Below are 24,745 nucleotides of genomic sequence, written 5' to 3' on the forward strand. Positions count from 1 at the left end.
GTATACACAGAAAGTAAATCAATTGAGTAATGCAGTTTCTTACCTCACTCAGCTTAGCCCAGTTGAAGGATTTCAGTGGATGTGAAGGCTGTGGGATAGATTTCTTCTTCAGACTGGGGCCACTGGTGCAGAAGGTGGTTGTGGAAGGGGGTGGCACCCCCATGCTGAAGAAAGGTGGTGCTCCTGGTGGAGGAGGAGGTCCTCCTGGTGGAGGTGGTGGAGCAGGAGGTGGGGGACAGCTGGAGAAAGGCAGAGGAGGTGGCAGTGGTGGCAAATTCTCAGACATATGAGAAGAGGACAAAGCTAATGGACCACCTGGAGGAGGGGGTGGTGGGGGTGGGAAGGAAATGCTGCCCCCTTGCTGGAAAATAAAAAACACAGAGAAAAAGAAAGCAAACAGTTTAAAAGGCACAGTAACTCAATGTTGCCAGCTGATGTGATTTTATTACGGCTCTCAAAATATTTGATGTTTTCTTTAAAGCCTCCTGCACTCAAAGCCACACAATAAAGGGAGGAATCTCAGCTTTCATTTAAGAGAAAGTTTCAAGCCCATGGAGCTGTGGAGAAGAGCTTGAAAAAGGAACCATAAATGGCTCAGAAAAACAGAAAACTAGTAAAAGAAGCCAAAATGTATTATTTTCTCCTTATGTATGAAAAAAGAGAAAAGTTCAATCTCATGAACTTTTGAACTCCTGCGTTTAAAAGCTAAGGGTTTGAAACACTGAATACCTGTCATTAGGCCTCAGTAATGCAAAGTGGGAGAGGGGAGGAGGGAATGAATCTGCTTTCTGCAGTGTCTAACTTCTCACGGCTGAGTTCTGGTGGTTCAGACACACTGCTGGGATAGAAGGAACACCAAACAGGAGGGAGCATCTGCAAATGCCCCTTTTCCTGAGATAGTTCAGATGCTCTTGCAGCATGACAGGAATCCTGTTTCTTCTATACTTTTGTATCAGGGAGATTTCTCTCTATTCCGCTAAATAATAACCAGGGCCACCCTACTCAGACGTGAAAATTATGGCTGGAGGAACACACACGTGCCTCAGCAGCTCCTGCAAGGAAGGTGGCTGAGGAGAAGGAATGGAGAAGCCCATGCATGAACCGTTCTATACCACCACCTCAGGGATTTTGGTCTCAGCTAAAAGCTGAGCAGCTTCTAAGTATTCTCTGTTATGACCACAGATGTGCTTCATGCAAAACATGCTTTTTTTCATCATTCACTAGCTAGCAGCCTTTAAACAAGGATGGGGAAGACTCCCAGTCTCATACCGAGAACTCATTAAGCTGAGCCACCAGATCATTCATCTGGTCTCGGGTCTGGCGCAGCTCCAAGGATTCCTTCTGCAGCTTGTCCTTCATTTTGTTCAGGGTCTTCATCATTTCATCCTTCTCCTGGGTTTTTGTTTCACATTCCCGCTCCTTCTTCTCTAGCCTGCTCATCAGCTCTGCATGGTCTAGGGGGAACAGGCAAGTAGGACTGGTGAAACAAAGCTCATGAACAGTCCCTGGGGAGATGTAGGTTAATAAAGCTGAAATAAAGCTGACACTTCTGTCAGCTCAAGCAGGGATGTATAATGAGAGCAAGAAAAAAAAATAGAGCCTGACTGTCTTGACAATGACCTTCAGTGATCAAGACAGCAATGCCTAAGTTTCAGTTAGACTGTAAAATCACTTCATGTGAGGACTGAAGGAACCCCCATCCTGTGAAACACATAAACTGTTCACCATGACACAAAATGTCTGCAAAAGGAAAAGTTGTGCCCAGCTCTACTGCTCACTGCTCTGTGAATCAATTGGGATTGGTTTCTGCCTATGCAAGCAAAGAGGATGAACTCACCTTTCCGGAACTTCTCTGCCTGATCCCTCCACTGCTTGACCTCATTTTCATTCACCAGCCTGAAAGAGGAAATGAGATCATTTAAACTATTCCTGAGCTACCCAGGCTGAAAGGCAAGCGGTCATTTTGCAAAGTGATCAGCAAAAGGCAACCTGGTAAGTGTACAAGTTTATACAGGATCATGCCAGTGGTCCTTCTGGATCCAGATTCTGCTCCCTAGCCTACAGCTAATAGGAAAAGGATGCCTTTTTACTCAATGTCATAAAAAGGGATAAAGGAATGGCTGTGGAAGAAATTCCTGATACATTCCTGTCTTCAGGTAATGCCCTCAAAGTGCCAAGTCTACTTATTTTGAAACAGAGAAGTCATCACTAAAATAATCACAGCTCCTATGGATTACAAATTACCCCATCCTTAATATAAAATCAGATTGTCATTGTTCTTCTCCTTATCGCTGTGGTTCTATTTTTTCTTTCTTACAAGGAGGAAGAACACTTCTCTATTGGGTAATACATCAGTAACAAGGCAATTCTCGTATCTCACACTGGCACAGCTATTTCCTATTACTGACAGAAAATATGCAGGGCATGCTGGGGATTGATTAGATATGCAGAATGAGGAGTAGCTATGAAAGCAGAAAGGGAAGATCAGGCATGAAATCTACAATGAAGTCTGGTATCCAACACCACTGTATTTTTCCATGACAAGAAATCAGTTTCGATTTTGGCACACACCTATAACAAAAGGAACTGTAAAATTTTTAGTACAGGAGAATTTGGTTTTGTATAGGACTTATGTTCTATAAATGTTCTTTTCAGTGGATAATTCGGAAGGGTAATGGGCCATGAATTACCTGCAGAGGCAGTTGGATGAAATGAAGAATCCGAAAGTTTGGCTAAAAAAGGACTGAGAACAGGGAAGTTGAGAAGAGAGCCAGCTCATGTAGCTAGACTTCTCAAATGATGCATCCTATGGGAAAAAATAATGGTAATGCCCTCAACCAAGTCTGTGGGTGAGAGCAAACAGACATTTTATGAAGAGGTAAGAGGTTTTGTGTGCCAAGTGGGGACTGCTTTCCCCTATTTGCAATCTTTCTAAACCATGTGCTCATTAGTAGGAATGGGATCTACATAGAGAATATTATATTATTTTAACTTTTTAATATCAAGGAAAGCTTTCATGAGTATCCTGAATTAAAAAAGGCACGTGAGGAAGCCTTGTTATAGAATCGTGAGCATTTTTTCTGATCCTCTAACCAGAATAACAGTTACCAGAAGTCAAACACAAGGACTTTGCAGGGAAATACTGCCAAGCTAAGATGTCATTAGAAGGAAACTACTTAGGAGACTTAATTGCTTAACAGGACAAGGAGAAGCTGTAAGTTGAAATAAGGAAGTCCTCACATATGATATTTTATTTCTTAAGCACCCACATACTGATCATATCCTTATACTTGCATAACAGAAATAATAAGAAAGCAGCTTACATTTTAATGATATTTTTGACATTGAAGTTTTCCAATGGAGCTATATCTGGATCATCTCCTCGTTCATCCTGAAGAACAATTTGTTGGAGTATTCTGTCCAACAGCTGCCACTGCTGGAAGTTTCCTCCATTCCTCTTATCTGTATTGAAAAAAGACCAACCCATGAGATCTTCCAATTCCATGCCAAAGTGCCCAGAGCTGCCAACAAACTGGCATTCTTTCCTCCCCACCTTTCATCTCAGTCCTGTGTGTGATGAATTACAGAACACAAAGACTAACTCTGAACAGTTGCTAGCAGATTATTTACGAACACCTGGCACACTGGCACAGCTCATAAGAGGCACAGGCAACTTTGTGTCTGATGTGCACATTCAGGCTATGCAACCCTTCTGAGAGGTTAGCTATAAATTGCACACTAAACATCTATAAAAAAGGATTCCTTTGTGATAACTAACACTCAGTGTTTTCTGGGGCTTGATGTTGAGGTCACTGTAGGAACAATGAGATGTTCTATCTGCATGCTTGGTTATCTGCAGGTCAGTGAAACTCAACTGGCATGAAAAATTCATCCAGACATGACTGGAAAGTGCAGAGATAAAGAACAGAATTTGAACCAAAGGTACTGATCCCATGGATATCCAAACAGAAGAGCCAGAGCAACATTAAGTCCACCTCAACTCTTTAAGTTACATAACGTAGATCTTTAGGCTCTTTAAAATTGCTCCAGTACAATCCTGCCCTGGCCTAACAGGATCTGGTCTTTCTGCTACCAAAAATCCCAGTCAATACATAAAGCTCAAGTTCTATTCTAAAGAGTAATATCAAAGAGGCCGCTGAGACAAAGTATTGCCCAAATTTGTGCATCACTGTACTTGAATCTAAGGAAAGCCTGAAAACATACCACACATCACACTGCTTGCTGAAAAACACACCCCAGTGCATCTCCCTCATGTTCCCTTCTCAGCTTGACTGCTCAAATACAGATGGAAATCACCAGCACCTCACACCTAACAGGATCCAGGCAGGCAGTTCTTCAGTGATCCTGCTGTTACACTCTGGATGCATAACTGAATTATTTTATTGCAGTTAATAAGAAGATTCTTATCACTTCCTTTGGAAGCAAATTCCAGTATTATTTTTCACTTTGTGTTTGGGAGCTCTCCATTAAAGCACTGCCATGAGATAGCAGTCTGACGACTTACTGTGGAATTTCCCAGTGGCAGAACAGCTTTCAGTACTGTACTATTTCACCAGAAAAAAATCTTCAGTGTCTTTTTTTAATATTCCAAATGCTATCTCTTTCTGGGAATTCCCTGATCTATAGCACAAGGACTCTTTTTTAAAGTTTCTGATTTCAAATCATTAAAATCTCTGTCAGTGACTAACTGGAATGTCTCAGCTACTCAATTTTATTTACAAGTGCAGAGAGGTCAAACTGCTGCCCTAAGTATTGCAACAAAAATTTTTCAGTGTGAGATACCAAGTTCCTTAGCCACAGCCAAGTTCTGAATGGGAGACAACGGCAGTGTGTGCCCTGGTATCTGTGAGCACCAGCGTTTCTCCCAGTTCTCCAATACCCCTTGCTCTGGAAATCTGTAAATCTGTACTCACATGGCATCTGCAAGCAGTGCTGGAGGATGGATAACAAATAGGGATAGGCATCTGTATGCTTCAATCTCTTCTTGATCAGCTCAAACATCTGAGAGGCACTTTTTGTATCAATGTGGATCTGAAGAGAGAGAAGAGAAGAGAAAAACCATCCACAGTAAAAACCTGATTAACTGTGAAAGAGCCAATCAATACAAAGACAGGCAAATTTCCAGCAAGTGGACCTCTGCAAAGTCTTCTGCCATGCCCAGATGCAGCTTCCAGGAACAGGCACAAGGGTCTTTGACACCACCACTGTCATCCCTATCCAGTATAGAAAAGATCTCCAAAGTAAAAGGCTAGAAACATGGGAGCCATGCAAAGCCACCAAGAACTGTTCTGGAGCAAGCAAAACATTTGGGTCCTGGAAACTGGTGGCACAAATAGTAGAAGCTAAGCAAGAAAGGGTCAGTTGTTCTCTGTGTGTGCAGCAAGAGCTGTTTACAAAGAAAGAGGGGACTAAACCGTTCAGGACCCTACAGCTTTTTATTGATGCTACAGGCTGTCTCTGTGTTAGTCTTTAAAATCCACATATTCTAAAATACTGGTCCTGTCCACAGGCTCTGAGACAACAGTTGTCAGGAGAGTTACATGTAATCTTGGGAAGAATATCAGAAAATAGCCCAAACTTCACCCATAATCCTGCAAAGGGGATGTCTGAAACTAGAAGGCATCCAGATCATGAGGACTGAGAACCTGAGAGCATGGTTGAGAACCTCCTTCACTCCTGAACATTCAGGCAAGCAAAAGAAAGAAGCTTTTATCAAAAATACTCATCAGAAGCCCTTTGTGTGACCACTGTTTTCATTGTTCACACAGAGCAAACCTCCTGCTTGCTAAATGAGAAACAGTGAAAAAAAGAGCATCAGCCACTCTCAGCATCGAAGTCAAACATTAGTTTAAGGGAGCACAAAGGAAAAGTGCAAGAAGCATCCCAAAAGGATGCAAGTTCAGCTTTGGCCAGTTCAGGTACTACGAAGAAGAACTTACCAGGTCAAACCGCTTGGCAAGCTCCAGGTCATCTTCATTTCTGACCATCTCAAAGAAATCTAAATGTCTAAGAGGAAACAGAATAATAAAACATCTGCCAATATTCATGGCAAGATTCAGACTTAAACTGTGTCACTAGAGAAGCAGCAAAACCTCAGTTCAGCTAGAACATGTAGAAATTGGCAAGCCTTTCTTACATGAAGTGCTGCCACAGGTATGCAAGGCAAGGGGGTCAGTGACAGGCCAAAAGAAAAGGCTGGCAGAGGTGAACACACTCTCTAACTCTGTAAGTCTGTGTTGAGGTAAGGTGCAAAAGATAAACATAAAATAGGAAAGGGATATTCTGTTTTTGATGAATGCAATGCCTGCAGAGATAATACAGTTCTAAAAAGTCCACACCACACTTGCTAGGCAGGTATGGAATCATTACAAGTTGTCTCTTTTAAGCAGCGAAGCAGAAATGCATTCAGTGGATCAGTTCTCAACAGCCTCTAGGTATGCCTATTGATAAGCACAGCAGCATGACTATGTCTGGATCTGGGTGACCTGGTGAGTGACACATTTGACCATCTGGAGTTTTCTAACATAGAGACTGGAGCACAGCAGGTGAGGTGGAGAAAGGCTGTGGCACATTCCCCTGTACAGATCTGGTACAAGAGTCTTTGTAATCCAAGCATGTGAGATCCTCTCAAACCTTTGTTATTCTCCTAACTTGTAAAATCCAACTAAGTCCCTCCTAAACACTCCTGGTTACTGTCCAAAGCAATATAGATCACCTATAGGACAGACTTTCTTATTCTTGCTTATAATGTTGCAGATCAAAAGCACCATTCCTGGTTCCAGCTCTGCAGCAAACTGTAGTCATACGACTTGGAAACTCAGAACCTGCACTTAGACCACACATACGCAGTCACAATGAAGTCCATTAACTACTGGCTTCCCTGCCTCCTACCAGGACAGGCTTTTGTTCCAGTTTTGCTTCAAGAGAAAACAATTACAATACTTTTTGTATTTTTCATTCTGAGTGCCATCCCCCGCTGAGAAAAAAAGCAGTTGAGGAACTCATTTGCCACAGCCTCTGCCAACTTAGTATGTACATTCCTACTTCATCTGCTGATGTTAATTTTAGGATAACTTTTTTTAATTTTCTTTTTGTTTTTTTTACGGAATCAGTTTCAAGAAGAGACAGAATAAGCTCTCTAAAATAGAGAAGAGTTTCTAAGAAGTCTTTCTGTTCATCAGTAGCAGTTCTCAGAAAATAAGTCTTACCTGTCCAGTGTGGCATTCTCGTGTCCTCTGAGCTTGTCAATGATGGGTTGAATTCCCAGCATTAGAAACTCGTATCGGAGATGCAATCGGAACTCCAAATTGTCCTTAAAAAATGGGGGAAATCCAAGTTATTTGTTTTCAAAAGCTGTCAATCACATTTTAAAAACATTTGCTTAAAATTTCAGTTCTTCGCTTTTTAATATTCTCTATCCTGACCCCAGATTCATGGGATGAATAATTCCAGTAAAGTATGCAAAAAAGGAATTAATGCCTTTGCCTCCATTTCACTTAAAAGTACATTTACCTACTATGAGTTTTGCATATGCAGTCATAAAGACAGCACACTCCGTGTTGTTCCATGAGGAACAGAAGCTACTGGCACTTTTCCTGCTAGTCCATTAGAGGTTCCTCTCCTGCTTACAGATGAACAGCATCGCAGTCTTCCTCCTAATTTTTTCCTATTTGTCATAAGACCAATATACATAAAATCACCTACTCTGACAAACCTTGACACCTATTCAGTGGGATGCTACAGGAGTCCCAGAGATAGAGACAAATACATTGTCAGACAGCTCTCAGGAGCTTGCTGTCTTTTGTGGTTTAACAAAAAAAAAAGCTAACATCACAAAAGTAACACTTTTAATGTAATAAATTAGTTTAAGCTATCCTTCAGATTCAAAAGGAAGTCTTGCTAATAAAAGTAAAACAACTAGGATCTGGGATTTTTTTCTGAAATGTTTCCCCTTGATATTTTAAAATTAAAATGCTTTGACTTTGGCTTTGAGTCAAAACAACTTAACATTTCAAAACATTTCTGAAGGTAAACCAAAGTATTTTCTAAAAAGGATGAAATAAAAAGGTAAATGCTTTGCAGTTCTTAAAACAAACAAAAAAACCCTCCACAACCAAAACAGCAAAAAACCAACCAACCAAAAAACAACCCAAAGTAATCACTTCAGTGTAAGCAGTCTATGCTATATTGAAGAACCTCGAAATGAAATAATATGGAAGACATAATTTTAAGACTGATCTTAACTATTAAGCATTATTTTCCACAAAATATATCCACCCACTACCACAAGATTTGTGACTTAATCTACTAACTATTTCCAAGGTAAACTAATTTAAACATAACATTTCAGAAAGAATTTCCCGGGCAGTGACTCACCTCACCAGCACCTGCATTCAGAACAGCATTGATAAAGGACATGATGGCTGTTTTGAGGTTTACTTCATCTCGGTATCGCCCCATGCTTCTGTCCAGCTCATTTAACAGCGACTGAAACAGAACAGCAAGCTCGGTTAGAGGACAAAAGCTAATTTCTTGCAGGATAGATTGCACTTCTGTATACAGGTGAGATAATTGTAATGAGAAGCTATCTTTTAAGGAATAAAGCCTATGCCTGAACCTTGAAAGATCTATCCTTGTTCCTTCACTTACCACCCTTTAACATGAAGTAGACAATTATTACCTCTTGGTAAGCTCCTTTTAGGGATTCTCAAATACCAGGAATATCCCTTGTGCATACAGTTCCAAAGCTCAAAGTTGAATTACACATCTCCACTGGAAGTGCAGTTAAGCTCCAGTCTCCATGTTACAGACTCATGGAATGGTTTGGGTTAGCAATGACTTGTAAAGATCATCTAGTCCTGACTCTCCTCCCACAGGCAGGAACATCTTCCTGCCAGACCTGGGCTTCTCCTCAAAGCGCCATCCAGCCTGGCCTCGAACACTTGCAGGGATGAGGCATCTACAACTTCTCTGGCCAACCTGTTCCAGTGCCTTTTCACCCTCATCATAAAAAACTCTCTTCCTTTTACCCATTCAATGTCTAGTTTCTTATTGTTTAAACCTTTTAGCCCTTGTCCTGTCATCACAGGCCCTGGCTCTGCTTACTGAAAGGCAGCTTTAAGTTCTCCCTGGAGGCTGCATGTCCCCCTGTTAACCAACCCACAGGGATTTTTCAGCACAGGAACTTTTCAGTCTAATTTCTGCATACATACTGATATTTTACCATAATCTTGTGAATATCAGGAGACAAAAGAGAAAAAGACTAGACAAATAGCATTTGCCTTATTCCAGATTAATTCCACTTGAATATTTACCAAAGAGGTTATATGCAGAAACTGATTAGCCATGACAGCAACTCTATGTTCAGCTTTCTGCTGATCACCATTAATATTCTCTTCAGGATCTTCTCTGATTCAGTTCATAATTCCAAGGATGATTTTCCTTACTGGAAGAGTAACAAATTCCACTTCAGATCTGTGAGTTCAGCTGTATGAGTCTCACTCCAGCATAAATAATAAATGCCTCACACTCACATATTTGTTTTGCTATCACACTAAAAAAGAGAATTCTTTTTCAGTCTCCCTAAGAAGTTTTGACCATAAAGGGATAACGAAGACAAAAATAACTTTTTTGTGTTTGGCTCAGCAGACCATCTAAATAACATTTTGCAGCTATGATGCTGAGTAAGGAAGTTCATTTTCCTCTAGTCAGTCTTTTGTCCCTGGTTACTGAAAGTGTTCATTCATAGCAAAATCTTCCCTCGTCCAGTCACCATAGGTCTATCTTGTTTCCTGCAGAAAGACACAGAGATATGTCCCAAGAAACAGGAGGAATATCCTCCTGTACATTCTTCAGGGGAAAGAATAACCTCCTGGCTTCATGCTTATTTTTGTGCAAAAATATTTTGACCTATCATACACTGCTACTGACAGCTGCTTTCACATCTGAGCATGGTATGTTCATTATCAAACAAGCTTGATTTCATTAATTCCATTCTCTTGCTGCTTCTAAATTTCCCATCTGGAATTGTCAAATTTCCCTACTCCAGGCATTTGAGTTTCAATCCTATCCATCATCCCAGTAACTGTGTTACCACCACATAATACTTTGCTAGAAACGGGAACGAGTCTTACATAAAAGCACATGAAATGCTCTACTGAGCCAGACTGGTGGTCAGCTCAATCCACCAATCTATCTCCAACAGTGACAATCAGAACCTACCTGAGAAGTCTTTAAATTCACCAACTGTTCAACTTGACAAACAAGCAGAAGTGAAATAAATGAGAGAATTTTATTCTGTTACTTCAAGATTTGACACTGAAATTCAAAACACATGTGCCTTCTTGGAATAACTGAATTAGCCATCACTACAGAAGCAGCAAAACCAAGGATGGTTTTGCTGGTTTTCTTCAGAGGCTTTTCATTCCTATCGTACTCTCTCACAGACTTGTAGGAACATGACAGAATCTATGAAGCAGCATATCAGGTACAGCATCCATACAGGTTGAAAGATGCTAACAAAAGTTTTCTATCCCCCATTTCAGAATGCTGAACTAGGAGCAGAATGCAATGGGAGGCATATCAAATTCAGGGCAAGAAAACCCAAAACTCTGTGTTGCACTAATCCAATTGAAGAGCAGCACATCTTCATGTAATTGTTCAGCTTGAGAAGGAAACACTGTAAGTTCTTGCTATTCCTAAAAATCAGAGTCTACACCCACATACTGTGGACAAATTCCAATATCTCCAACTCTTTGCAAATGGCTGAGGTTCAAATCCTCACTTGAACATTTCCTGTGAAAAAGATTTCACCACACCTCTTGGCAGCCACTTCTGTGGCCCAATTGATCTTATGATTATAAAGGTTTTTCCTACTATTTAAGCAAAACATTCCTCACTTAATCCCATTATTCCTCATCACTGACAACCAGTAGGGTTTCACTCAATCTGCAGCAAACCTCAAAAGGCTTTGGCTGAGTTCTAAAGGGAAGAAGGAAATCAAGAGTGAATACAGCCTTTTAATTTGTTCCTTGTTAGATCCTCTACTACTATTCCAAATTGATCAGCTTTCTCCTTACAAATTATGGTCTGTACTGACAGTGTTTGGTATAAACCAGGCAAGGAGGCTCTGGAAGGAATGCTCCTGGCCTCCACCTTTTCAACTGACAATATCAAACTTTCTTTATTCTTTCACCTCAAGCTTCAAAATTTCTAGCAGCATTAAGGAGGAAAACAAGAGTTTTTTGCCCAAAGCAGCCCAGTTAATATTTCCACTGTGAAGAGAAACCAGCTTCTTTCAGACAGTACCTAGCACCTAGGTTCTCTAAAGACTAAAAGGAAAATTCTTTCTCCCCACAGGGATCCACAGCCAGACGAGTGTTTTAAATAGCAAGCTGTGCTGGAAGAGCACTGGAACATCCTGATAAACTTTTTAGGCCAATAGAGCATTATGACTGCAATATTAGTTTTATCTCAAAATATGGCATGTTAAAAAGTATAATGTGATACAATGCCATGACACAGAGAGAAGGAGGGGAGGCAGAAAGCAGAAAAATAATCATAAAGGCAACAGTTTACGGGAGAGAAAGAATGTGCCACTTTCACAGGGGAAACCAGTCATAAATACAATAATTCAGACATGAATGACTTTAAAATCAGAGACTCCTCTTTCTCAGTTTTCACAGCATTTTATAAAACTCTATATTCACAAGAATAAAAAAAAAAAAGACAAAGCAATGTTTTTATGATCACACAGTGAGCCAGTGACAGAATTACGCTGAATACATGGAAAAAAATCCCAGCAAGGACAATAAGGGCTCAAACAAGGGCTCATCTTCCTAATTCCACATTTCTGCTCTGAGGATTTACTGTTGGGTTTCAAGTGTTTTCTTTAATCTCTGTTCTTTAAGGAGCAGAGTAGGATTTGTAGGCAAAGTAGCATGTTTCAAACAATTGGATGAAGACAGAGTTTTCCAGATTGTCTCAGGAAGGAGATTGAAGGCATGCCCTAATATTGCTGTGGTATTTGAATACAGAAAGAGTATTACTCTGAGGAGGACAGTTTTCAAGGAACATCTTAACATTAACTACAGCCTGCTCTGTTGGACATTAAAGTGAGAATCATTCCAGGCAGAAGGGCATTATAAAAAAAGGGTCAATAATTAAAGAAAGCAAAGGGAAAAGTTCAGGAAAGAAGATGTGGCAAATGTGAGAAAATAGGTATAATGACTATATCAATTGAGACACAAACACAAAGTATGGAACCTTGTTGCAAGTGCCAAGACAAGGATGATCCTGATACACCTATTAGCACCTTGAAATCAAAGACACACAGGGAAGTTGCAGTATGAAATGTCAATCAAGTGAAGACTGGAGCCTCAACAAAAAAGAGTAAGTTCTGGAGAATCTCCCCAGGGCTTTAAAGTGAATCCTGACTGAAGTTAGGGACTGACAATTGTAGACAGAAGATGAAATGCTGGCAATTTAGAAGGAAATAATACTTGACGTCCATTTCAATTCAGAGTAAAATCTGATTTTTTTTTTTTTGTAAGGAAATAGTCCTTCATATTCATATAAGTTCTATTTATATTTTCCATTAACTTAATAAAAAAAAATTTTAAAAGAGAGAACACATCAGGAAGCAAAGACATCCTTTCTGAAGCATTTCAGTACTGTTTGATTAATGGTCTTCAGTTGATATTACTTGGTGCAATTAAGTTAATTGGGACTAAATATAAATGTTGAATTTATAATGCTCAGGAATTTCACTGTTGTTTGAATTTTGACTTCAGATACCCTGGCATAAAACTATACGTTTTCGATTCAAGAAATATGAGCTATTGCAGGACAGAGTTAATGTAAGTTTCGTAAGAACCATACCTTAAGTCACAGCTTTCTTTCTCCACTAATTCACCAGTTGCTGAGTTTTCTGACAACTTTTGGTAGCTGTGCCAGGTAGCAGGAGCCGTGTTCAGAATATTGACTGGCATTAACTCCTCACATTCAACAAAACGTGCCATATTTTATGTTGCTGTGTTAAATACATGATCTCTACACTCCACCACACTTGTGCACACTGGAAATAATCACTGTTTCGATCTAAAGTTGTCAGCAGCAATTTATTCAGGAGCTCAAGTCTTAGATGGTTGCCAGTAAATCACTCTGAACCTCTCTTCCTTCTTCTTACAAAAAGGAGTGGAAGCAGTAGCATGTACCCCAAATTATTACTCATCACAATAATATTTCTCTTCAAAAGGAAAAAAACATGTTTTGGGGAAAAGTAGATCTGTATTAGTGTTAATCACATTAACCTCCTGATGCCCCAACAGACACAGTGCTGGTCACCACAAGTGACACGAGGGAGAATGGGACACCTAGATTTACTGCTACCTGCAAGAGTTGAAAGTAAATCCAAACAGATAATACACAAAGTGACAGCTTTCACAGATGAGGAGGAATAAATTGACAGTATAGATGGATGAATGGAATGACGAATATTTTCAACCACTGTTGTCAGGAAGGCAACTTAAGGAATAGCAACACTGGCACTGATATTGTTAGAGCTCTGTATCACCTGTAAGTTATTTATTGGACATTCCAATAAAAGTGAGTTCAGTACAATTTCCAGAAAGCTCTGTACTTTTACTTCACAAGAACTGAGTTGATTTCTAAAATTTGAGATTACTTTGCTCTGATGCATTGTGGCTCTAATTTGGCCATTGTCTTGCAGAGCTAGATATAAAGACTGAGCAGTGCCTTCACAGTTCCCAGCTTTCCTTCCCCCCACCAATGAGAATCAGTCTGCAATGACGGACCATAGAGGCAAAGGAATAAATTTCTACCCTGAATAGTTTCTCCTGTTCCTACAGTTTAGTTCACAGTTTTATTACTTTCACAGAAAGAATTCTTGTTTGTGGGTTCTGCCAGATTCCCCACTTGTGGTGGATAGTTTTCAACATAACTATTGAGTTTATTCAATAGTTACCATAACTAAGTGTTTAGGTGTGGCTGGTCAAAGTCAAGCTGCCAAGTATAAAGTTTGCTGCAAAGCTCCACAATTTCTGGACACTTCAATACTCCAAATGACGCTGCTAGATGCTCGAGCTGCAGGAAACACAGCCCTCAAAGGGTTCTGTTTCACACCTAAAGGATCTCTTCAGATACTTGCAAACTCCGGGTTACAAAGATTATATTCAGGACTAGGATTAAAAGAGGATAGAAAAATGCTTTCATTGTACACTACATCTTTGAAGCTTACAGGAAAGGTAAAGAACAAGCATTTTCAGCTCATCCTTCTTTTAAAATGGCTTCCCATATTCAAGTTACAGTGGATGCTTTTCCTGACAATAAGCTGCAAGACTATTCTGAGACAGAGGTGCAGGAGGGCAAGAGGCAAAGAGATGGAACACTCTTAATTTTAAGAGCTGTGGTATCAGAGAAACTTCCTCTAAAACATAAGAAAGACCAACGCTACATTTGTTTCTTCAGGATATAAAAGTCTCTCTGTTAGAAGAATAACTGGAGATGGATGAGGAATGTCTTTGGATGAACACTTACCTCCTCAAAATTAAACTCAAGCTATTGCTGAGCATAGTGGAAAATTGAATTTCAGTCTCCAAACACAAGCATTAGTAACTTCAAAGAACACATTCCTTCTGCTAAACCATTCTGGGGACTGGGTGGGGCTTTTTTTTTTTTTTTTTTTTTTTTTTTTTTTTTTATTTAATTTGAGAAATAAAAGAGAGTATCCATCTATTTTTCATTTTTTCCTGAATGGAAAAGTTTTTTGACAAGCACAGTATTTAGGCAAAGTACTTTTCATGAGTGTAAGAGACTGGTAAGCACCTGCAAATCATTCCACCAGATTCCTCAAAAGCTACCATATTTTACCCAGCAGTGACTTACCTCAGTTATTCAGTAACTTTTAAATCAACACAGAAACAGAGAGAGAGAACACCCAGCGAGGGTTAACACAGCATCTGTCCCATATGGAACTATTAAGCAGAGTCAGTTGGTCAGTAAGGGCAAGTTAACATGGGACAAGTGAGTTACTGCTTATTCTAGAGCAGCTCAAGTTATCCCCACCTGTCTCCCAGGTATAAAAACATGCCATATTAATTCAGGAAGGTTTCTTTATTTTAGCTAATTACTAGGGAACAAACTGAATTTTAATGTTTTCCTTCTCTTCCATAGGCAGTACTCAATAATCTCCACATCATAGCTCATGTACATGGCTTACTTTCTGCACCTGCACTGCTCATTCCCATCCTCCTCCTGTACTAAAGAATGGTGACACAGTCTTATGACTGCAGCTGTAATCTCTTCACCTTCCAAGTTTTCCTGTAATTATGATTTTCTCCATTGAAGTAGCCTCGAGAGCTTCCAACTGAGGCTGAAAGGCCCCCACTTCTGGAGCCATCCATCATATGTGTCACACTTGCATGTCGAAGACACACATTAAATCTGAATGGACAAGCAATGCAAATGAGGCAGTGCACATTGAGGGATGGACCTGACAATGCCAAATAAAGGTTAATACCAAACCAAAATCTCCTGCATCCCTCTCCCAGGTCTAAGTCACAGTCAGTGAATCCCACAGTGCATTTGGTTCTAACACAAACATTGGCAGCTACTGTCCATCAGCACAGACTGTTTCCCATTTACTATTTTATTAGTCTAAAATCCATTAGCTGAGAGGAGGTAAGAGATAATGACTGTCAGGCATTGGGATCCCGTGCCTGTTGGAACAACACAGCTCTAATGATTTCCTCTAAGGAAAAACAGTAAATGGGTTAGATTATCCCAAAGTTAAGGAGCCACATCTTCACACACCGCAACAGATTCTCCACTATCTTTTTGTAAAGAAGCTCGGTTCACTAGGAGGAGGAACATTTTAGTAGCAGCCAGGAGTTTCCACAATAAAAGCCTGTCACTGACCTACTTCAAGGTCTCTGAGAATGCATTTCCCTTCTGTGGTCTGAATGGAAGTTATTTGAGCCAACAATTGCTAAGTGATGACGATTCACAAGTTGATTGCTAAGTAGCAATTGAAGTGCCTCCACCATACCTAATTTAATTCTTCATCTCCACTATTTAATCCACAATTCTTTTTATTACTAAATTAAGGATTTAAGATCAGGACAGAAGGTCCTGAAAGTCTGTGGCTTCAGCTTCTAGGACAGAATAAATCATTACCATCCCAGAAATGCCATAAAGCTAGAGTATGAGCAGATAATCAGCTTTCATTTAGCAAAGCAAACCCCCATATTCAGGCAAGATATATGGAATTTTAAGTCAGCATTAATGACAAGCAATATGTCTTGAAAGAGAAGTATAAATAGAAGTATACTCATATAGTAATAATCTATTTGAGGAATTTATTTTCCTAAAACAAAATGGTAAATATTGCCTTTTTACTACTTAGCAAGTTTTTAATATATGCAATATATGCACTCAAAAATCACTCCTGGCAGAGATTCCTCATTCTGGGTATATCTGTCAAAGCATCCTCCTTTTACCTGGAATCTTGTCCTTTCTGCAGCATAGACTTGGTAGTGAAGCATGGCTTGTAAGACTTTTTTGTGACCATCTGGTACCAAGCAGACAGCCCCTAGGATCTCCAGCACAGCAATCTTGGTCTTAATGTTCTCAGTCCGCAAGCTCTGGGATATGATGTTGATACTTTCAGGATGGGCCAGGACGTGAGCCCGTCCCTGGGAGTTGTTCATTAGTGCCTTGATACACCCTATAACGGATGTGTGGATGCGACTCTCCGAGGTCTCATAGTCCATGCTCTTCAGGAAGTTCAGCAAACAGCTCAGGCCATCCAGCTCAATAAACCTAGTCACAAACCTGAAAAGAGAAAACACAAAAAAAAAGTAGGAAAAACAAGGAAAGCAGACCAAAGGCACTTTATTCAAAAGACACCATATTATTCAACTCCAGATCCTTAATAGCTGGCTAGTTTTCAGCCTAAATTCACAGAACAATTCCCAGGTATTTAAGAAAAACAAAGCAAACAAACCAAGAGAGAAAACATTCCAGCTAATAATGGTGTGTTACATAGTTTCAGGGTAATTATATGCTATCATCTTACACTTCTGTTTGGTCTCTGTGTTCTTTGTTGCAGTTACCACCAAACACTGCTGTGGTTCACCTCAACAGCTGCTGCCTTTTCAAGGCTGAAGGGATTCTTCTGAATTGTTCCATCTTACATGCTAAGACACCCAACACACAGACTTGTCACCACACTTTTAGTTACGAGTTCAGATTACCTTGAAAACCATTTTTACGCTTAGCTCTAACTTTCAGCCAATGCTGCTTATAGGTTCCACCTCCAGGATCTGGGCACACTGACAAAGGGGAAATCATTCCCACTCTGTCCATCAGCCATACTGCCTTCACACTCCAACGCCATGACATATGTGTAGGAATATGTTATATTTAAAAGGGGCATGTTCTTCTGTAAATGGTAATGCTCCTCTGCTTTTGTTGAAAACCAGGGTTAAAAATCCAGATGGGTCAATTTAGACCATGCAAACAGCCCTGTAGACAAATCACTAGAAAAGGATAGAATTAGATAAGCTAATTCAAACCAATCATTCTAGCAATATTTCATTTGAAGTTTGTAGGATTAAAAATGGGGATTCAAAGACATGGAAAGGGCTGCAAATTATTTCATTAGATTGCATTGTTTGCCTCCTCTAACATGTTGCTCAGGTAGGTACAGTTTTTGGAATGTCTGAATGCAAAACCACGTGCATCACACTTGGATTTTCAGTCTATAAAAATGTACACCAGCAATGATTTGTCCATGGCCACGCTTTGAACAGCATAATATAGAAAGACACTTCGAGCAATTGAAAAGGTTGCTAACAATTGCCAACTGTGTAACAAATTAAAAGTACCAAAATTCTGTGTCACTGAGCTTCAACTTAGTCCCTCTTCTTCCCTAATGTACCATCTTTCTTTTTGTGTCTATGAGATGCTGTTACTTATAATCAGTAATAATGGAAGTACCGTACTGAAAGACCAAATTTCACTGGTCTCTGTTCATGTCCTGGTACCAGCAAGAGAAACCCAAGCCATACTTCTGTTTCTCTAGATAACATGGATTCATCACATGTATGGTCTTTTGATGGTTACACTCCACACCACAAAGGAATTTTCAGAGCCTACCTGAAAGTTACAGTCACTATGCTGATAGATTTGCCAACTTTCAGTTTATGTGAGCCAGTAATATGACCAAAAATATGGAAAAGCCTGGTGCATTCAACAAAGTTTTGGTCTGATGTTTGACTTTTGTTCAAAACTTAATTTCAAAGTGATATCAGAGTAAGGGCACACACAGGAACATGTGCACACCAAAATGAAAACATGATTAAACTGAACCCTGCTAAGACAATCTGCCAAAATTGCAAGGTCTGATTGCACATTCTGTGGATGCATCATTTTGTCTACCCTAATAGGAGCAAAAGACCCTCTCTCTCCAAGCTCGAGAGCAGCATTGACATTGTGCACCAGGAAGTCAGCCAAAGCAGCTTGTTACTCAAACTGATTACGGAAAGATTCAGATTTAGTTAAGTTTCTGCAATGCATTTAGCTGCTAGCTTAAAAAAGAAGACTGAAACAAGTGCATTCACAGCTAAAAGAGTTGCCTCAAAGGATTTATTTGAAAAAAAATAAGTACAAACTCAGCATGTTACTTATTAAGGATGCAAATGAATTCTGATCAATTCCCTGGGCCTATAAAGAGTGGAGTTACTGTTGTCTCTACTACTACTTTAAATTGTCCTCCCTACCTTCAAGTCCCATTCTATATTTTATCTGTTCCCTGAGTCTTTTGAGGACTGAGGGAAAAGCACAATTACTTTTCCCCTGTTTTTTTAGCTTCCAGGGCTGAGGGAAGACTTAACATGAATATGTTTCTGAAATTACAGAGCAATACTGATGGAAACGTCCCAAGAAGCAGCAGAGGAAAGGGTCCCCTAAATGAACTTCGGGACAGAACACACAATCTTATGACCAGACAAGCAAGGCACCACGATTTTCATGTATTTTCGCCTGCTCTGATGACCATGTGAAAAAAGAATGGTAAATGCACAAAAGTCACATTGTCCCAATAAAGTACAAACTCTCACTAAATTCACTCACAGTGCAATTTTTCTAGGACTGTTAGGATGAGGTCATTGCAAGAAGAAGGCATGCGCTGGAAACCAGTGTGTGTGACAAAACTTGATTAATGACATAATTTAAAACAATGTTGGGACTTTCCTGTACTATTTCTAGCCCAGAGAGCAAACAGTGAGTCGTGTTACTCAATAGCAAGAAAGTACCCTTCTATTTCAGCTGCAATCAGAAGCAGGAATCAAATTATGATTTTCATCTCCCTTTTTCCAAACACTTAGCTCCTTATTCTCCAGAAAAGCCAGAAACCATGCTGGGGGAGGCAAAGAAATGGCAAAAGCAGCTCCTGGCCCAACAGACACACTCAATATGAGGATTTGTTTGGTGTGGGGAGGTGTGTGAGTAAATGTCTGTAGAAGGCAGAAAAAGAAGTAGGAGTTTAGCCGACAGCCTGAGAGCCACAATCCTCACAGAGTTGGTGTTGTCTGCCTCTATGCAGGTGTCTGTGTGTATGTGCAAAAGCAAAGTCAACTTATACAAGTCAAGAACCTTCTTGCACACAGTATACAGCACATGTGTAACTAACTCCTGCCCTACCCAGCCTCTGTGCTGCAAAGTAAGGTCTTGCTCTAGACTGGGAGGTGTAAAGTTAAACATATACGCCAATGCATTCTGGCTAACACATTCAAATACTGAAATGTAAATAAAGCAGAGTGTGTTTTCATAGGTGCTAAACAAGCAAATTAAAGCCTAACCTCACCTCAGACTCTCACTTGACCAGTTTAGCACACTTTAAAAGGCAGGGCACCTCTTTGCCTTTCAAGTTTTAGAGAGTGCTGATCAGAATGAGCTAGCTAGCTCTAATAATAAACCTTTCATCCAAATACAGATGTGGTGGCCAAAGAGGAACTGACCCACTGATGGATTCCAAGTGTTAGAGGTACAGCTTCCCTGTAAGACCTGATCCAGCTCAGGAAAGACAAAAAGATCATATGCTGAGGGTGTGCAGAGAGCAGGATGTCCCCACCCTGTTAACAGGCAAGGCTACACTTCCCTACAGCATTAGTTTCTGAACCAGGGGGCACACATAATCCTGATAACTACTGAACTGCTGAAAAATTCAGCATCATGGATCTTGCTTGCTAGTTGCATATATGATCCCCCTCATTATGCACCTGGATGCAATATTGCTAAATCAAACAAAAAATAGCAGGAGGTAAATCTGAATAAAAGAAAAGAAGAAATGCAGACAGTAAAAGCAATGAGTGATGACTCAGACTAAAGGTATTTTTCAAGGGCTCCAAAAAATCCAATTTTTTCCCAGTCTCTTTTAAGTTTTTGCTTTTGCTGCACTTCTGAACCTCCATTTTGGGGCACTAAAATACCAAATGAAAAGCTCTTCTCCCACTGCTTCTGTCCAACAGTTTGTCATCACAATTGTTTATAGTTCTGAGTTTTTACAAACCTGAGAGAAAATGTGTTTCTTTACAAGATGCAGATGTAGCATTTGTGTTCTCTGTGGCTGTGATTGTTCCCCTGCACTAAGACATAACCTGGCTTTATTATTTTTGGGCAGCTTCTAGATACCAAACAAGGTGCCCTTGCTCAAAGGGGGCCAGAAACTGCCCCAGGGATACTCCTATCCCATTTTCTAGAAAGAGGATAGGAACTTGAGTTTGGATAGGTCTGCTTTATTTTTAACTGTTAGAACTGGTGGGCTGGAATGGAGACAGAGCTTAGTAATTACTCTGCGTTATCTACTAGAAGAGAAACAGTTTACAGTAAAATAAAACAAAGACCCAAATGCAAGTATTTTTCTTCTTTTGATCCCTCTGGATCAGAGAATTCAAGCAGAGGAGCCTATTGGTAAGCTGTCAGAGCCCCTGTGTAACCTGCTATCACAAAGGGATTCCAGACAGTTCATCCTGTGTGAATTCAGGTCTCTATTTTCTTCAGAGGCCTGATGAATAGAAGTGGCAAAGAAAACAGGATTTGATATCCAAATTAAACTAGAAAGACTAGTATTTTGAAGGCTGAGGTATCACACTGCTTATGAGAGGGATTTGATGGAGCAGAGGGCCTCTCTACTGCAACCTTTCCATCAAGAAGAAATTGGCTTGTTGATCAGGCACTGGCACGCAGCCCATTTGGCAGCTAACAAATTGAGTCGCTGGAAATTAGTTGAGACACAGGACTTAACTTAAAATTTGGGTTGGCTTAATTGGTTTTTTTTTTTTTAAAAAAGCCCCACAACAATCACCAGCAATTGAGAAGACTTTATAGGGCAGCCTATAGATGCTTCTACTGATGCTTGTGCTTGTCAGGGTTATTACAAACAGATGAAGCAACAGGCTGCTGTCAAGGGGATCCAGCAGATGCAATACAGGTTGGAGAAGAAAAATCTTGCAAGGCTTTGAGCAAAAGAATTTGCTCAAATGCTCATTGCTCTTTCTTCTCTATTGCTTTGTCCTCAACAAGGAGTTTGGGCTGTCTATTCAAAATGACACAGCAGAACAACCAATAGTGGCCACCAAAGTGTTCCAGCTGGACAAAGCAGAGGCCTTGCTGCTGTGGCTACATTCAATGAAAGCTGTCACCTTCACAGAGCAATCATCAAACCAGCTCCACATTAACGTAACAGTTTTGTTATATCAAGTCTCAACTGCATAGGACTTTGGTTTAAAAGCCTGGAGAGAGCTGGGAGTTTGACAGTTGCCTCAGCTTCCATTTTAACATAGAGTCCAGCTGCATTTTACTGTGTTCTCTGCTTCAGGACAGTGATACACAGCATCAAACAATCACTCTTGACTTAGGTCTCTGGCTACAACTTCTCTGCTTCCAAATTAAAAGCATTCACTCTACCTACATGTAAAATTACCAAAGCCTGATAAATCTTTATGCTTAAAGAGCACCAGAATATGATTTTGTGCTCTCTTAAAGCCCATCAGAAGAGGAAATAAACAGAAGGTAAAAACTAGAGAAGCTGCATGCAGTCAATTTTTTAAAGATTATGAAAGGGAGAAGCACAATCAGCACATAGCTCTGCAAGAAATCCCAAAAAATCTTTACTTCAAGTCAAAGTAACTGCAATGAAAATTCTTTGAGATTATTTTCTGGATTGCTTTTATTTATTTATTTCATTTGCTTGGTTAGGATCCCCTCCCCAAAAGAGAACTGTATTTGGTTAGGCATTATTGAAGCTCTCTGAAACGATGACTTCAGCATGGCGTGGGTACAAAAGTATTTGGCCAATATAAAAATCATTCAGAATTTTTTTGAGTGTTTCCTGAAATCATATCAACTAAAGTTATTGTTTCTCCCCACTGCTCTTCCAAGTGTTAAACTGAGAAGGTTTCTCTGCTAGTTAGTTTGCTATTGTTCAGAGTTTTGTTCCCAGAAAAAGAAAGATGACCTTACCTTCAAAGACAGTACACAATAAAGTCTCTTTACATTTTTCTGTGCCACAGTTACAACACAGAATGAATGGGAAGAATGCCAAACCAGGTGATGTCAGATGGATTAGCTACTTTGTAATAAACAGTTCACATTACTAAAGATAAGGGGAAGCTTAAATTCAAAGTTGAGAGTAGAGGCTGAGACTTTGCCCAAAGTGAATCAAATTACATGAGGTGGGCAGGGGGCTGTGAAGACTAAAATCTGATCTTCACAGTCATCCCCTGTGTTTGCAAATATCTGCCACAGATTTTTCACTGTACATTTTGTCTTTTATTTTCCTGAAACTATATGTTTCAGCATTACTGTGAAATTAGTTAGCCTGCCAGCTAAGCAGGCCCAGACCAGGGACTGTAGGGCCCTCTGAGGATTGTCTGAAACCTCAGAGAGGCTTGTGTGAGGTGGGACAATGAGGTTTCTGTCCTTGCCACTGCCGGCAGTGTCACATGTGGCCGTGTGGAGGCAGCGAATCGCGATGAAAGGCAAACAGCATTACCTCATGGGCTGCGTCCGCAGAGCTGTCTTCAAGTCTTCAACTATTTTATTTTTCATTTCTGTTTCTTCTTCATCGAAAGCATACAGAGTCTGCATCTGGTCACAAAAGAAGGTGGCAATTAGGAAAGCCTGAGCTGCGTGGAAGCTAAGAGACAGACCAGGAATTATGAAAAACAACTCTCCCATCAACACATGCAGAGGTGCCTGCTGACCTCTCACTAGGAAAGCAGTGCCTCAGCTACAAAACTGAATCCAGATGAGGCTGCTCATGTGGACTGGCACCAGTGTATCACTTTGCCACACTGGCTAAACCAGGGTTCTCAGATTACCCCCCAAAAATCACAGTTAACAGTATGCCCGCAGAAAACTGTACCTAATTTGGAACAGCAATCTGCTGTGGTGATCTATGGATGTGTGAGGCAAAGTTTGTAGGGAGAGGCAATATCTTTTATTAGAGTGACATGACTGGAGGGATTTGGGGTGGAGGGGAAAAAAAAAATCCAAACCAGACTTTTGTGTCAGGTTTCAAAGCATAAAATCTTCAAGTGACTAGAAAGCCTGCAAGTACCCTGAATTACATTTTCTTTATATACACGTTTGACTTTTCTTCCCCATGCAAAGGATATCACCTGTTTTAAGATGCTGGCGTTCCCTACACACTTTGCCCTTATTCATTAGGAACACTTACTGGAAAAGCTAGAGCATCATAAAAATCTCCATCCTTTATTTTTAACAAGTAAACTGAAACACACGAAGCCTAGATCTCCCCCCCCATATGCAGCTTGCAAATACTAGAGCTTGCAGTCAGCTGGAACTGAAGTTGCTGTGGGAGACTGTAAATTAAGGTAAGATACAATGAGTAGAATACACACAAAAAAATATGATTCTCAAAGTCAGATAAACCCCTTAAAAAAAGTGATATATCAGTGGAAAATTAGGGGTCCAGATCTACACTCAGCACCACTGCAACCTTGTCATGTGAAGCAAGACTCTGCAGTGCCCTTTGCATATATCACCCAGACTCACAAGTCCCATGAGTGTCTTTTGAAAAAGTCAAGACTTAATGCTGGAAATTCTTAGCCTATAGCTCTGTCTTCTTAGTTGCTCAAGCTGTAAAATGAGAGGATAAATGACCCTCTTTTTGGCAGGACTTCTTGTGGATATCACTCAGTGGTATCTGGAAAGCAGCTCTGAACCCCTTCTCAAATGAATAACCCAATTAAACTAGTATCATCTATCAGGGATCTGATATTGTACCTCTCTGTGGTGGAATCCGAGTAGCTACAATTATGGCTCACCACAGAAAAATATTTCGGTCTTTATTTTACTGTTTAGCAAGCAGCGAAGAAAACCTTTGTCTCACCAGCACCCTCTTTAACCTTCTCCATCCTCACCACCATCCCAAGGAACCTCAGTTCCCCTGGAAGGGCTCCCACTGCTCTTGCAAGGCACGTGATGCCAGCACATGTCGGATGCTGAGGGTGGTCACTTGGCTGCACGCCGTTGCTGCCGTATGCCGAACAGCTGGCATGGGGAGATGTGTTTAACTCTAGGGCTCCTCTCTCTGATCCACGCTAAAGTCAAATTCATTCAGTCACAGAGCAAGCTATTTCCTGCCCTAATGCAATGACAGAGCGCTACTGATGGAAAA

At 40.3% G+C, this 24,745-nt stretch overlaps 1 protein-coding gene across 3 annotated transcripts in view; it reads right to left on the reverse strand.

Annotated features, from left to right (window-relative positions):
* DAAM2 (dishevelled associated activator of morphogenesis 2) overlaps positions 1-24,745 on the reverse strand; it is a 202,449-nt gene that overhangs the window by 46,412 nt on the left and 131,292 nt on the right. For all 3 annotated transcript variants that reach the window (XM_005483109.4, XM_014264360.3, XM_074537224.1), the window contains 10 exons: positions 23,096-23,190; positions 16,539-16,872; positions 8,398-8,508; positions 7,230-7,333; positions 5,961-6,027; positions 4,935-5,052; positions 3,324-3,462; positions 1,838-1,896; positions 1,270-1,454; positions 44-361 (listed from right to left, as the gene is read on the reverse strand). In XM_005483109.4, coding sequence (XP_005483166.2) covers positions 44-361; positions 1,270-1,454; positions 1,838-1,896; positions 3,324-3,462; positions 4,935-5,052; positions 5,961-6,027; positions 7,230-7,333; positions 8,398-8,508; positions 16,539-16,872; positions 23,096-23,190 — 1,530 coding nt within the window. The remainder of the gene's footprint in view (positions 1-43; positions 362-1,269; positions 1,455-1,837; positions 1,897-3,323; positions 3,463-4,934; positions 5,053-5,960; positions 6,028-7,229; positions 7,334-8,397; positions 8,509-16,538; positions 16,873-23,095; positions 23,191-24,745) is intronic.

Source organism: Zonotrichia albicollis, chromosome 3 (assembly GCF_047830755.1).
Source record: "Zonotrichia albicollis isolate bZonAlb1 chromosome 3, bZonAlb1.hap1, whole genome shotgun sequence".
Lineage (NCBI taxonomy): Eukaryota > Metazoa > Chordata > Aves > Passeriformes > Passerellidae > Zonotrichia > Zonotrichia albicollis.